At 35.8% G+C, this 15,712-nt stretch overlaps 1 protein-coding gene across 10 annotated transcripts in view; it reads left to right on the top strand.

Annotated features, from left to right (window-relative positions):
• The window catches only part of CSNK1A1 (casein kinase 1, alpha 1), a 41,493-nt gene extending 28,858 nt beyond the window's left edge, over nucleotides 1–12,635 (top strand). For 3 of the 10 annotated variants that reach the window (XR_001362924.1, XR_001362926.1, XR_001362927.1), the window contains 4 exons: nucleotides 2,184–2,290; nucleotides 3,246–3,394; nucleotides 6,745–7,148; nucleotides 7,869–8,017. Coding sequence is in view for 6 of the 10 variants with exons in the window: in XM_014543082.1 (XP_014398568.1) it covers nucleotides 2,184–2,290; nucleotides 3,246–3,394; nucleotides 6,745–6,764 (276 nt within the window). In the remaining 4 variants the exon portion in view is untranslated. Of the gene's footprint in view, nucleotides 1–2,183; nucleotides 2,291–3,245; nucleotides 3,395–5,107; nucleotides 5,138–6,744; nucleotides 7,150–7,868; nucleotides 8,018–10,191 lie in introns of those variants that run through there. The other 7 variants (XM_005870457.2, XM_005870460.2, XM_005870459.2 and 4 more) reach the window with 5 other exon arrangements.
• Nucleotides 12,636–15,712: the final 3,077 nt, after the last annotated feature.

Raw genomic sequence — 15,712 nt, 5'->3', positions numbered from 1 at the left:
CCATGGCTAACATGAAAGAAGACCACATGATTGTCTTTTAGACTGTTGAATACCTGAAATAATGAGAAAATAGTATGTAATTACATAATTGGGTGATAGAAAGTAGAAATCAGCATGAGTTGAAATAGTACTCTGGTTGGGATAATTGGTGATATCTTTATGTGTCTCCCCATTCACAAATTTGTTTTCCCCTTTTATACATATCCTATATAGTAAAGGGTAATATGCAAATCGACCGAAAGGCGGAATGACCGGTCGCTATGACACAACACTGACCACCAAGGAGCAGACACTCAGTGCAGGAGCTGCCCCTTCGTGGTCAGTGTGCTCCCACAGTTGGAGCACTGCTCAGCCACAAGCCAGCTGATTGCTGATGGCTGGTGAGCACAGCGGCCCGCCTCCGCAGCAACACGAGGGCTCCCGGACGGGCTGAGGGGGGGACACACACACACACACAGTGCACGAATGTCATGCCTGGTGGAGTGGGAGACTATGATCTTTTCTGAGACACCTTGGGATTCATTGTTTCAAATCACGAAATAAATTTATTTATTTATTTATTTATTTAATTAATTTTGCTGACCTCTGGCTGTGTAGGACTGGCCAGGGCCATGTCCCATCCAGCCAGGTCCTCCCCAGACAGCAAACCAGCATCTCTCCCTCTGCCTCACCTTTAATCGTACAGTCTTATGTCTCATTCCTTTGCTCTCCACTTTCAAAGAGGCATCTGACATTGTGCCCAAAGGAGTAATTTTTGTCCAAGGACTAAGAATTTGGCAGATGGAGGAGGGAGGGCATGCAAAGTTGCCCCTAAAATTTTTTTATTTTATTTTATTGATTTTTTTACAGAGAAGAAGGGAGAGGGATAGAGTTAGAAACATCGATTAGCTGCCTCCTGCACGCCCCCCAGTGGGGATGTGCCCGCAACCAAGGTACATGCCCTTGACCGGAATCGAACCTGGGACCCTTCAGTCCGCAGGCTGATGGTCTATCGACTGAGCCAAACCAGTTAGGGCAATTATGAAATATATTTTAGGTTAATAAGTAAAACGTTATGTTGTAATTCACCCAGTTAACTTTAAAACCTATATGCTTCAAGAAGCAAAACATATTTTCTATAGACTACATTTCCATGGAACAGAAAGATTCATTTGTCTCATTAGAAAAGTCAGCCATTTTTCCGGAAGAGAAAGGATTATAACAGTCTTCTACGTGTGGACTACATCTTAATTTTGGTGTAGAAATTGTGGGCTATGACTGTCTTTTGGATTAGCCACATACAATTGATTCAGTGTGTAATAAATACAGAAGTATTAGGTATTACTATAAAATAGTGAGAATGTTTTAAATCTGGTTAAGAGTTTAAAAACAAAGATGTATAATATATTCATGACTTTATTTTCAGATGTTCACCCTAGAAAATAAAATAGCATAAGAGTACTTTGTAAAACTTAAAACTGTTTATATTAATACAATCATTAAAAATATATGTTGCAAATAAATCCATTCTATCCTGCCTTGTTCTAGATGTGAGAAATTCATTGAAATCGTAAGGTTGTGCGAAGAGACTTTTAACTTACCTCCCTTCACTTTCACATTTACTGAAGGAGAGGAGATGTAGGGATTTTTGTTATTTTAATGCTTTGCACATTTACATTCATGGTGGCAAAATACTTTTGATGACTAATATCTACAGCCTTAAATGTTTATAAACATCTTTGAGAATCTTCCTTAGGAAATTGAACATGGAAAAAGTTTATGCCCACAGATGTGATTATTAGTATTGTTTATTAAAAAAAAGTTGGGCTCCCCTAAATGTCTAGTTAAAGGGTACAAGTTAATTATGATGTATTCGTAAGGTCTGCTGTTATGCAGCCAACACAGAGGTTTATGAAGCAGTTGGAAATAACAAAAGGGTGCTTGCAATATAATGTTAATGGGGAAAAAATATTTCTCTACCAGTATTAAATGATAAAGTAATAATAAGGTGGTCAAGATGGTGAACTTTTGTTAATTTTATGAGGATACCAAATCAGTTATTTTACTTTCAGATCATCCAATAAAGTAGTAAACCCCCTCCTCAAATACATATTTTGCTTGTATTCAAATGCATTGATTTTTCTATCTTGAAATAAGTTGTTTTGTTTTATTTTTAACTTTTTCTTTTACTCTTGAACTTACAGGGGTTTCCTGCAGAATTTGCCATGTACTTAAACTATTGTCGTGGGCTGCGCTTTGAGGAAGCCCCAGATTACATGTATCTGAGGCAGCTATTCCGCATTCTTTTCAGGTCAGTTTTTAAAGTGTTTAAGACTCTAAAGTCCAGTGAAGGGGGATTAGTTAAATTTACTCAACATATCTATTCTGACAAGTGGAAAATTAAAGTGGGCCCAACCAACATGAGTAAAATTTTAAGAAATTGATTTTGTTTGGCTTTTTACCACTTGTAGTATTAATGTACTTGAAATTATTTTAGTTTGGGATGGATAAACAGTTGAATCAAGCTCAAAGTAGAATCACACTTTTCCACAATAATTGGATTTTACATTACATCTTAGTGACATTGGTGGCCCATGGAAGTCTCCAACTTTGGTACAGGACCTTATTCAATACCAAAATGAAAAGCAATTAAAATATCAGTCATAGAGTGTTTGATAGCGTGGAGGCAGGCCAAATTCTAGGATTCCCTTGGTGCAACCCAGAATTGGTCTTGAAGAGGGGAGGGGTGAGATAAAGTACACGGGGTTGGATTTCATAAGAATTGGAGGTAATCCTCTAACCCCAGAAAAGTCTTCCCAAGCCACTAGCATAGATCTCTCTCTTACAAACTTAGAGTCCCATTCCTGCTCTATTTGTTTTCAGCAGTACCTCCTTGTTATGATTATTCCCACAAGATAATTGACAGTGTTTTTGCTATTCATGCTGCCTTCCATTCCCACCCTCTTGCCCCTTTTAAGAAAGTTTAAAGGCAGCTTTTTTTTTTTTAACAGTAGAGGATTTATTATCAAATATAGCACACCAAATGTGGTGACATCATTTTCCTCCCACTTTATCCTGACATTTATAAAGTGAGAATTAATTAAATGAATGGTTAAAAAAATCAGTAGGGAAAGAAATCTTTTGGAAATTATCACCCTTAAGAGAAAATACTCAATTCCTTAAAAAAATGCCCTGTCTTGAAAGTTCAGTTGTGTATTAAACTAGAGTCTTATTGAAGGATTAACATATAATTTTATATTTTCCAGAACCCTGAACCACCAATATGACTACACATTTGATTGGACAATGTTAAAGCAGAAAGCAGCACAGCAGGCAGCCTCTTCAAGTGGGCAGGGTCAACAGGCCCAAACCCCCACAGGCAAGCAAACTGACAAAACCAAGAGTAACATGAAAGGTTAGTAGCCAAGAACCAAGTGACGTTACAGGGGAAAAAAATTGAACACAAAATTGGGTAATTCATTCATTTCTAACAGTGTTAGATCGAGGAGGTGGTTTTAAAATACATAAAAATTTGGCTTTGTTTAAAAAAAAAAAAAAAACGTCCTTGGAAAATTTGACTACTAACTTTAAACCCAAATGTCCTTGTTCATATATACATGTATATGTATTTGTACATACATATATGTGTGTATATTATATCATTTCCTCTTGGGATTTTGGGTCATTTTTAACAGCTGCATCTTTTTTACTCATTCATTAACTCTTTCCAAAATAAACATTTGGTGTTGGGAATATGGTATAGTCAATAAATCCAAAATCCTAGACCTAACACTTGTTGATTTTTAATAATGAAGCTGGTTAGCCATGATGTCTTGACTTTCTTTCAGACTAACAGTGTTAAGAATTTTTTCTGCATGTTAATGCTTTAGCATTTAAAATGGAATATTGTGAACACGATCTGATTTCAAGAGGTGAGTCTGAGTTTGGCATTGCCCCAAAGTGTCTATCTTCTCAGTTGTAGAGCATCTAGTTTAAGCTCTTAAATGCTGAAATAACTGAAAAGCTCGACACATAAATCTCTTAGCTAATATTTACCTACATGTGTTCTTTAATTTCCAAATGATCTTTTGCTTTTGGCTTTATTTTTTTTTTTTTAAATCATGCTAATATTCAACATCTAGGAGTCGGATGTGGAATTGAATTCTGCAGTTAGGCCTTGCAAATGGAAAAAAAAAAAAAAACTGGGGCAAATGCCATTGAACTGCTAGTCTGTTTCTGTCTTTCTCCAGCACTCTTGGTGCTATAGGAGTAGAACTGTTAGGGTACAGCTCCATTTCTTATCGCTGTTGTCATACAGTTCAACTCCTGTGTTTCGTGCTTTTTGTTTTTCCCCCCTTTCTAGGGCTTACCTCCTAATACCTGCCTACTTTCTAGAAGTAGTGGGCAGGTAAAGTTTGGTTTGGGGGCTTTAATTATTTAATTTCTGAATGACTGCTCTAGTCTGAACTTGGTCTTCTTTGATCCATATTTTTAGTGTTGTGTTTAAACTATTTTGTAATAAAAAAATAGGCTCTATTCTGAGGATACTTTATAAGAAGTATAATTAACTGATGTCATCCTCATCCCAGCAGCTCATCTATTAGGAATGATGCTTCCGTAGTGGGCAGGATTCACAGTTGAAGTTTTAATGTAGTGAGGGTTCTTAGACAATGAAATTTCAGCTCAGGATAGCAAACACTAATGCTTGCCCAGTGTTCTGCCTGTGCATCTCACTTGGGACTTAATTGCCCCTTTTGAGTGTTTTAATCACTGTATAACTAATCATAGCACCAAAATATAGAAGAAATGCTACTGTTTAGGTAAGACAACCTAGAGTCTCTAAACTGAGGCCTTGGTACATCTGACACCTATAGTATATTAGCTTTTTCTCACAAACTGAAACCAATTTTTGCCTAAAGCTAGCTGGGATAATAGGATCATCATGATTTGCAGTTTCTAGAACTAAAATTAGATTGAAATAGCAGCTGACCTAGAACATTTCACTTCAGGCATTCAGCAGCCTTCAGAAAGAATTATACCTTATTTTGAGCTAGTTTCATTGTTAGTTTACTGTGTATTTCTTACTCAATAAACAAGTAAAATTTTTGTCCTGCCCTGCCCTATCCAGGTCTTAAAGATGAGCAGTTGGATCCACTGAGTTAGTATATTTCCTTGGGGAAAAAATTAAATTTAAGTTTAATCCTTACTTTGTAGCTATTTTTTTTATAAAAAACAACTTAAAATCTTATAAAAATCTTATAACATTATTAGACACAGGTTATACGAATTGTTACATTAAAATGGACTTTGCTTAAAACACATCACATGTCATTGACTACTTTCAGAGATGAATGTCCATGCAGTATAATTTGACCCCAAGCAAAATATTGCTTGCAACTAAAATGTGCCATCCCACAGAATACAAACAACAAAATTCTTTTTGATCTTTGACTTCTTGAAAACATTTATTTTGGATATAGAACTTAGTGCCCCAGCAAATTTTACACAAAACAGGGTTTTTAATGGGTTTGAAGGTGGCTTGAAATGAGTAAGGGGAGCCAATTCCCCTAACCTTAACCCCAGCCATTTCTGGGTCATCCATCCATTAAGAAATTGTTGAAGTATGGAGTTTGAAAGTTGGTCTACTTATTCCCGATTCCAATCTCTAGTTTGGGGAAGAATGAGAAAGAAACATCAATTGGCCGCCTCCACACACGCCCTAACCAGGGATTGAACCTGCAACCTAGGTTATGTGCCCTGACCGGGAATCAAACCCGAGACCCTTCCGTGCACGGGATGATGTTCCAACCAACTGAGCCACACTGGCCAGGGCTAGACGGTGCTTTTCAAATACATCCTGTCGATTTGTTATGCACGGAGTTATATTTTCAGAGTTTTCCACATCAGAATTCAGTTTCTTAAATGAATCTTCAGCAAGTAGAACTTTGTATCACAGGAATATCTATTCCTGGAAAAATCCCCCAAATGATGGCATTCACTAATATATTTTATGTGATTATTTTTATTTTTGAAAAATCTATATCTAATGTTTCTTCATAGAAAGCTATAATGACTTGTTTTAGCAATTCACTTAAAAATGTCCAAAGACTTGTAAAAGTCTGAATTCAGCTAAGAAAGGTTTATTATATGTAATAGGCTTCTATCCTAATTACTTTTCTAAAGAAAAGATCTTTTGAAATGTTCCATTCCAAAGCCCATCAAAAGAATGATATAAGAAACAAGTGTTTCTCCTAATGCCTACTGTGCTCTGTACTAGTTTTCAGTGCTCAGGTATCACATGATTATAATTATTGTTTTTATACATGTTAAAGAGAAAAAAGAAAAGATTCACTCCTGATACACTTCCTCCAAGTACTTTTCAAGACATTTAAAAAGTAAAGGAAAAGGAAGTATTTTTAAGATATTACCAATCCAGTTAAGTTGCTCATTTCTTTAGTTAAGGGCAGAGATGGGAGAATTTCAGAAGGTAATAAACCAAAGGTTGATCCTCACATAAGTCTACTGTTCTTATCACCTTAACCCATCTATCAGTCAGTTCACTACTCCAGCCATCAGTACTAAGCATAGTTTTGTCATAAGTACTTGGATGTCAAATTGTTGGCATTCAAGAGATTAGTAATGGTTTTTCATCACATTATCCTACCATATCCATGGTCTTCCTTGAATTACCTTCCAGTATTTACTGGGCTTCACCTACCATTTATGTCTAGCTTAACTTTTTCTGACTTCACCAATTGCTGCTAGGAACGTGGCTGGTCACTTAGCAACGTAACCCAAATCACAGGGGAAGACCTTGAAATATCTGGAGCGACTGGTGTGCTCTGAATACACTCAGTTCAAGGAAGTACCCGGGAGCTGCATCTGCTTGCTGAAATTTTTGTCAGCTTTTTTCACTGTGGAACAATAAACCTGGAGAGAAGAGAACTAAAGCAAATGAACAGGAAATGAAGATGAGTGTGCAAGAGTTGATTTGTGATGATTTGAAGCCCACATCTTCAAGGCTTGCCAGACCTGTCAAACTTTGCAACCTGTCAGATTGTCTGGATGATACAACCATTCAGAAGACCCAGAAGAGTACAGTGTCACTGTGACTCAGTGGTGTATAATGCAGACCATCTACCATTTGGGGAAGGAATCAATTGTAACAGGTATTTTAAAATTCTGCAAACTCAGAGATCTGTAGCAGAATGAATTCTGTGACAGGGAAGACAAGAAATCAGATCATCAGTCTGTTTTTTAATGCAGTTTAGGGATGATGTATACTTGGTATATTTAAGTTGTCATTTATCTTATTTGCAGTGATAAAAATAAAATCTTTTTCCTTTATCTTTCCTAATATAATGCTTTTCTGTGGAGAAGGAAGAGCTATTATAGGTTCTTTAAATTTTTTCTTTAACTTTTATACTGCCAATCTGCTTCAGATTCTGTCAGCTTGATTCTTTGTGACCAAAAAAAGAAAACCACATAAGCACGTTATAGGAAAAGTTAATTAATATAAATGACATTACATAGTAATGAATATGAATATTATATTTAAAAATTTTTTTAAGTTAATGTCTTATACTGTGAAAGGATTTTAAAAGCCCATCATAAACTTTTAAGCCTTACTATAATTGCATAAAAATCCCTTTGAACTAGTTTGTGGTTCTATAAAAAATTTTCAGGGACATCTGAATTTAATTCACAAATAGGAGCAGATACATACTTTTCATATTGAGGGATAGAATCTCCTGGTTAGTTATATAAAAATAAACATTTTTTTTTCTTTCACAGATTTAAAAAGAAACTTAAATATAGCTATTAACTCTTGAATCTGTCACAGTAACCTTCCAAACCTGTTTTAACTTTTCTTTCCCCTCTTTTTTTAGGAACAAAGGCACCCATTTTTTATTTTAACTGTGTTGCAGTGAAGATGAGTTTGAACTTTGAGAAACCTGGAGATGCCACCTAAACTACAAGATCAAAACCAAGCACACTGGGGAAAAGAATGCTTAGTACTTGAAGATGGAATGTCGGATACCTCCTGGATGCTCCTATTGAGTTGTTGTTGTTTTTTTCTGAACAAACTTTAGTAACACAATGTCGGATACCTCCTGGATGCTCCTATTGAGTTGTTTTTGTTTTTTTGTTTTTCTGAACAAACTTTAGTAACATCTTAGGACAATTCACTGGAGAAACATTGATCCCTGGGCGGAGTGTCCTACCTACTACCGGCTAACCTGAAGAGTTCAATCTGGATTTGACTGTTGTATTGTACCAGGAATATTGTTAGGCTAGCCTTTAACCAATCCATAACAATTGTAATCATTAATTGACCTAGCAGTTCTTCAAATCATATTAAAAGATGAACAGATAAAATTCTTACCTAGATATAATTTTTATCCCTGTTAAAAACAAGAATTTTTTTCATATTTTGCCTCCAATGTAACATATTTCCTTTTTAGTTTGTTAGTGACTATGTTTTCCATTTAAAGCTGTTTCAATATTCAACATAGTAATTATTCAATATAATTATGTAAGCAAGCTATGATAAAAGAAAACCCAATATTCATAGTTGTGAAAACTTTTTTTATGGCATTTAAGAATAATTGCAGTACTTTAAATCAAATGCTCATCACAAAAAAGGTCATTTTATTTCACTAATCCATACATAGTTTTAATTTGCTTTAAAATACTCTGTATTTTAAAATTGGTATTAGATTACAGAATATGGTCAGATTTTTAAATCAGGTTTGATTTGGTAGCCTTTCTTTTTTAATGGCTTACCTTGGTAATCCTATCAATAATATATACGAGGTAATGATATTCCTTGTGGTAAAGTACATTTTCAGAAAGTTTCTTTTATTTTTGGCATTTGCTTTATGAACATAGTACTTGGGACAGGCAATAAAGATCTGTTTGTTCCTAGCCTTGTTTTAGGCACTATGGAGAGACAAGGAAGTGTAGCACTGACATCTTGTCCTCAGGGCGTAGCACAATATATTTATTAAATGAATGAAGATGACTTTCTGACTTCAGATAAAAGACAAACTCCTAGTTAGCAAGTGAGAGAATATTTCAAAAAAGGAGCAGTTTGTGATTGACAGAAACATGGTTTGTGCTAAGGAAGTGAGAGATCAAATAGATCTGACTATAAGGGTAACATGCCTTTACGTGTAGCCCAGTAAGCATGTCAAACATGTGGGCCACCAGCCGCGAGTTTCACATGCTTGCCCTAGAGCAGTGATGGTGAACCTTTTGAGCTCGGCGTGTCAGCATTTTGAAAAACCCTAACTTAACTCTGGTGCCGTGTCACATATAGAAATTTTTTGATATTTGCAACCATAGTAAAACAAAGACTTATATTTTTGATATTTATTTTATATATTTAAAAGCCATTTAACAAAGAAAAATCAACCAAAAAAATGAGTTCACGTGTCACCTCTGACACGCGTGTCATAGGTTTGCCATCACTGCCCTAGAGTCTAATTGTGGCTGAGGGGAGTGTTTGTAGGGTGGGAAGGCATGAGAAGTAAATAAAGCCAAAAGAGCAACCTATCTACATTTTCAAATCAGAGACAGAAACCTAGCCTTTTTAATGCAACTGATGGAGATAAAAAAATTTTGAGTCTAAAGTTTCTTTAAAAAAACCATATTCAGTTTTGTGTTCAGTGGAATAACTCAAATAATTATGCCTTGAATACATTTATTAAAACTTATTGTTCCTTATTTGTATCAGAAATAATGTGCAGAAAAATCCTACTCATACATAGTATGATTAAAACTATACTTTCCATTTGTTAGGGCAATCTGTTTTCCATCTATTTGACAAATAGTTGTAAACATAATATGTTCTAGGTACTAGAAACACAGAAATAAAATAAAAAAAAAAAAGGCTTATAGGAATTACCATTATTTCTGTAGCTTGAGGATTGTATGCTGATTGGGAGGCTTTAAGTCACTGCACACTATTCCTACCTAGAAATATCCAGAACAAAAACCTTTCTTATTTTTCTGTTTTGTTTTGTTTTGTTTTGTTTTTTTAAAGCTCATGATTTTCAAATAGATAAAAATCAACAGTCACAATTCTAAAGTAATCATTGGCTCAGATCTAACTAATTTCCTTAATTTGGGTGTGGCTTAAGAATTTTTTTTAACTTGAAATTTTAACCTTTTGTTCCTGTTTTACTTATTTATTTATTTTTTTTACAGGTTTCTAAGCATGAATCAAGGAACAGAAGAAGCAGTGCAGATGATCGGAGCAGCATTTGTTTCTCCCAAAATCTAGAAATTTTAGTTCATATGTACACTAGCCAGTGGTTGTGGACAACCATTTACTTGGTGTAAAGAACTTAATTTCAGTATAAACTGGCTCTGGGCAGCATTGGTGATGCTGTGTCCCGAGTTGTAGCCGCTGTAATTGTGAATATTAACTGAGATAGTGAAACATGGTGTCCAGTTTTCTATTGCATTTTTTCAAGTGGAAAAGTTAACTAAATGGTTGACACCACAAATTGGTGGAGAAATTGTGCATATGCCAATTTTTTGTTAAAATCTTTTTCTTTGAACTATACTGCTTTGAGATCTCATTTCAGAAGAACGGCATGAACAGTCTTCAGCCACAGTTGTGATGGTTGTAAATGCTCACAATTGTGCATTCTTAGGGTTTATCCATCCCTGGGGTTTGCAAGTTGTTCACTTAAAACATTCTTAAAATGGTTGGCTTCTTGTTTGCAAGCCAGCTGATAACGGTAGCAACCAAAGATTCCAGTGTTTGAGCATATGAAAGACTGCCTGCTTACCTGTGCTAGAAATAACAGCATCTAAAGTGAAGACTTAAGAAAAACTTAGTGACTACTAGATTATCCTTAGGACTCTGCATTAACTCTATAATGTTCTTGGTATTAAAAAAAAAAAGCATATTTGTCACAGAAATTTAGTTAACATCTTAAAACTGAATATGTATGTATGTTGCTTAGATAAATGTAATCACTGTAAACATCTATATGATCTGGGATTTTGTTTTTATTTTGAAATGGGAGCTTTTTTGTTTACAAGTTCATTAAAAACTAAAAACTGTTTCTGTAAGGAAATGAGGGTTGTTTTTTTAAACAACAAAAATGCCTTGCTGAGTCACTATGAAATCAAAATCTCCCCAATTTTTTAATAGACTACTTCAAGCCATTTGTTACATAAAACCCCTTTGTAAATCATTTTAGGTTTAGTGTTAAAACTGTTACTCAAATTAAACTTTTGGTCTGGAGGAGAAAGGCATTCTTTTTTTTTTTTTTTTTTTTAATGACTTGCAGGCACAAATACCTAGTGCTGCAACTGCTAGGACTTGGTTATTGTAACTCCAGCAGCCTCAGACTAACAGCTGGACTGATTTTGAATAAATGAAAGCATTAAAGGGTTTAACTGCAGAATGAAGTTTTTCTTTAAATTTTTTGTTAATTGGCTCTGAGCAGATTGACTCTTAACCTTGGAGAACATCACACCACGTGAGATTAATGTGATCATTGACCCTCCCTAACCCACTCATTTTCTGTAAGTTTTCTGCACTTGTCTCAATCTTATATGCCGCTCTTTTCTTTTTCAGACCCAAGAGAAAGATTAGTTGACTTTTTTTTTAACTGTAATTTATTCATTTAGAGCATGTCAGAATAAATTTAAAAGTACTTTCGTCTGAAAATGCTGCCTATTGTGTAAAAAAAATGTAGGTGTTTTGTAAAATAATCTTGAAATTGTAAATTGACACTAGTTTGGTCAGATTGTGTCAAGCTTAATTTTTCTTTTTTATTTCAAAACTACTTTAGCAATAATTCCGTGATTACTACATATATTAGCACCATCATACTGCAGAAATCATGAGTATGAACTTGTGGGGTAGGCAGCTTCGCTTCTTTTCTATCCACCCATGTCAGTTAAGGTATTTGTTTCTTGACTAATAAACCCTTTGAAACTTTTAGCCAGAAATCAGTCTCATAAAGCTATTTTTTGAGTATAGCTTGTGTAAAATAAAAATGTTTAGCTTTGGTAATAACTTTTCCAAGCTGAACTCCCTCTAGCAAGATATTTTTCAGTGCTTTTATTTACTATGCACTTAGACTATGCACTTTTTCTGAAATATTTTTGTAACACTTTTTTGTATTTTTGCCATTTGAAAAGGTTGTGGTGTAGTTGGTCTGTAATTAAGTTGCAGATTTATAACTGCTGTTAGCTTTGTAAATCAAAATATAGGTGTTTTTGTCCTGGTATATCGTCATTCCATCTGCAGCTGGAGCTGGAATCCCATTGATCTTCTAGCTACCATTCATTTTCTTCTCAGTTCACAAAAGAAGAATTTGAAACTCAGTGAATGCTGTTTACTAATCCTGTTGGGAGATGAATCTCATTCCACCAAAATTAAATTATGTTTTTCCACTAAAATGATGATACAAGTTGAAGACACATCACTGAAATTGGAAGACCTCACCACTTAAGGCTCCACAATGGCTCACTCAGCTGAACTCTAGGTTACTACTATTTACTTTGTTCACCCATTGGGGGTGGGGGGTTACAGGTTTTTTTTAATGTTGGGAGATGGTCATTCTAACTACTGTTGAATGTCTCTGTTTTGGGAAGGTATAACAAGAAAATAAAAAAATATATATGAAGGGAGAGACTGGTTATCTCCTCCCCATATGGTTGTGCTCATGCTCCTAAGGCTTACAAGTAGAATCTTGGGCGGGGGGGGGCGGGTTGCTTTTATTATATTTTATCAAGTAATAAGAGATATTTTTATCTCTACCAGTCCTTGCAGTACTATTTAATGTTTTAAACAGAGTATACTGTAACAATGACAAACTTAATTTCATTACAATAAAAGAGAACAAACAAGGATTTTTAAAACCCGAGCCAATGAGCTAGTTTTCCCTGATGTTTGCTGAACCAGCTATCAAGAATAAGTTCTTACACCTTGTCTAGAGTGAACCATGAGAATTTCAAGAAGGGGTGGCCTAGACGCTTTCAGCTCAGCTCCTGCAAAATTCAGCAGTCTGCAGTGGTATCTCAGATGTGCTCTTCCCTTTAAAGTAGACTTGTGAGACCACTTTTCTTTCATCGCATTTCTATTGCTCACAACATTTTGGGGATTAACTCCCAAAACAAATTTCTCCATTTCCTCCTTAGAATATATTTAATAATGACAAACCTTTTAGTCTACTTTTTATCTGGAAAGGCTAGAGATGGTGAATCAAGTATAAGTTTAATCAGGCTATACATTCTGTATTTAATCATCACCAGTATATAATTGAAGTAAAAGGATTGTTTTCTGAAATGATACTGTATATGCAAAAATGTAATGAAAATATTGAGCAGTATCAGAGCTATTTGAGTAATTGTAAGACACATTTCAAGTTGTTGATCAAATGCCTTTTATTTTGATGGACACTGTGAACCCACAGTGGCTGGGATTCTGTGGTACTGCAGATTCAGCAAGTTTGAGAGACCTGAGAATTCCCACTTAATTTTTTGATTGGTTCTCTGCTCCTTTTCAGCCTGGTGGGGTGCATGGGTTCAGTCTACCTTTTATCTTTGTCTAACCAGATACCTTGAAGATGATTTTGTGGTACCCCTGTTGTCTCCCATGTACAATCAAAATAATGAAGAAATGTTTGTAATATTGGTTACTTTAAGAATTGGGAGCAGTGATGAGTTAATTGGTGTCCATACTACCCCAAGAACTGGGTCAGAGCACCTGATGCATTGGGTGATTTCTGAATGAATGGAAGAATAAAATGGAGGTGGAGAAAGTCTTATTAGACCAGTAGGTCCACATTCTTCATAGTGAGGTGGCCACCCAGAGTGTATGTTACAGTTTTTTAAATTTAGGATTTTCTGTTTTAGTCATTTACCACTCCCAAGCATCTACTTTTTCATAGGTAAATATATGCAGAAGAGTTTGAAGAAATGAACTGAGCTGCTTTGGCATCACAGTGTACGTTTGGGCTGTCTGGAGCTGTGCCAGCTATAGGGAATTCAGAAGTGACCAAAACAATCCCATCCTAGCAGTTTACGGTGTAGAAGAGAGAGCAATTTTATACCACAGTGTAGCCATTGCAAAGGAGGAAGTATTTGGGTTCTATTGGAGCACCTAGCAAGGACAGCCACTTCAGTCTTGAAGTTGTTTAAGGCTTTTGGAAAGAGTAGGTTAGAAATCTAGACAGAGGTGAGAGCAGCAGATGAAAAATCTAAGGATGGGACTGAGAATGTCAGAAAGAGAATAAAATAACTGCAGGGCCATTAAAGGGATGGACAAAATTGGAAGTGCCCTTTGGAAGGAAATTTAGACAAAAACTGGGAGAGGATTGGCTCATTCATTGGTAGTGAAAAGAGGACGGAATCTGCAGCTTATTCTGTCAAAATCATGAAAAAGACTGAAGCATCTTCGCTGAAGGTGACAAGAATCATAGTTGGGTTTCAAAGGGGTTTGTGTCTGTTTCAGTTCCAAATCTCAGTTCTCAAACTTCAGTTATCTCATCTGGGGGAAGTTTTAAAGGGTCAATCCCTGTTAGGCTGGAATTGAGCAGCTGTATGGAACTACTTTCAGTTACTCTCAAAAATTGCCGTGGCAAAATGTAAAAGTTGCTTTTGATACCATTTTAAATATTAATATAAATTGTTTTAACTTTATCCTCAGTTAAGATAAAAAGCTTTTGTCTCTGAAAAAAGAATAAATCGCCCCATTTATCTACGAAATAATGAATATGAACATGGGTCAAACTTTCACAAAACAAATAAGCTATACTAGGCCATCTCAGTGACCTGAGTCATTACCCTTAGAAATGACTTGTGGTTCGTAATCCTTCGGTTTACAAGTTGCTTTTAAGCTTTTTGTAACTTTTAATTTTGATATTGAAATGCAAGAATAGTACAATGGTTCTCCCTTAGGCTGTTTAACATTTTGTCTCATTCTGTAATTTTTAACCATTTGAAAATAGGTTACAGATCTTGTCCCTTTAAACACCTAATATTTTTAGTGTGGTTAGTACAATACTAAAATCAGGACACTTTAATATTGACACAGATTTGTAGTCCAGTCTGTTCAGTTTCAACTGTCTAGGATCCAAAGCAAGGATCATGTATTGTGTTCAGTTGTTGAGTGGGTCTGTGTAGTGACCTTAATTTGTCTTTCATGACTTTGTGATTGTGTATGTAATGTTTTATTTCCCAGCTGTGTTCACTGAGGACCTAAAACCTGTAGTAACTGCAACAGCAATGAGTACACCTAATATCCAGATCTCAATTTCTAAATACAGAAAGGAACCATGCTTCTTGGAGAAATGTCTGACTTTAATCCCGGGACAGAGAAAGTACAAGATGAACCTGTAACATTCTGTTGTTCCTGGGAAGAAAGGAAATCTCAAAAAAGGATGGGTACATGTCCAAAGGGCATGGGAACCACTTGAAGGGTTCTTATTAGCCAAATCTGTATCAAATACATTATTGAAATAGTGGTAGTAACATAACTCAGTGAATGAGAACCTAAAATTCTCATCTATATATATTGAAGCCCAGTGACCGAAACGGTGGAACAACCAGAATGACTGGCACTGCAGCAGCCAACCAGCCTGATCCCGTCCCCGATTGGCTCCCCGACACAGCCGGCCCCCAACACCCCAATTGGGGGCGGGGCCGCCCGGCCAACTGCCCGTGGCCCCTCCCCCTGCCAGCCCAGTCCAATGGTTCCCCA

Source organism: Myotis brandtii, unplaced genomic scaffold (assembly GCF_000412655.1).
Source record: "Myotis brandtii unplaced genomic scaffold, ASM41265v1 scaffold32, whole genome shotgun sequence".
In the NCBI taxonomy this organism is placed as follows: domain Eukaryota; kingdom Metazoa; phylum Chordata; class Mammalia; order Chiroptera; family Vespertilionidae; genus Myotis; species Myotis brandtii.
The sequence above is the reverse complement of the archived record's forward strand: the minus strand, read 5'-3'. Positions and strand labels throughout refer to the sequence as shown.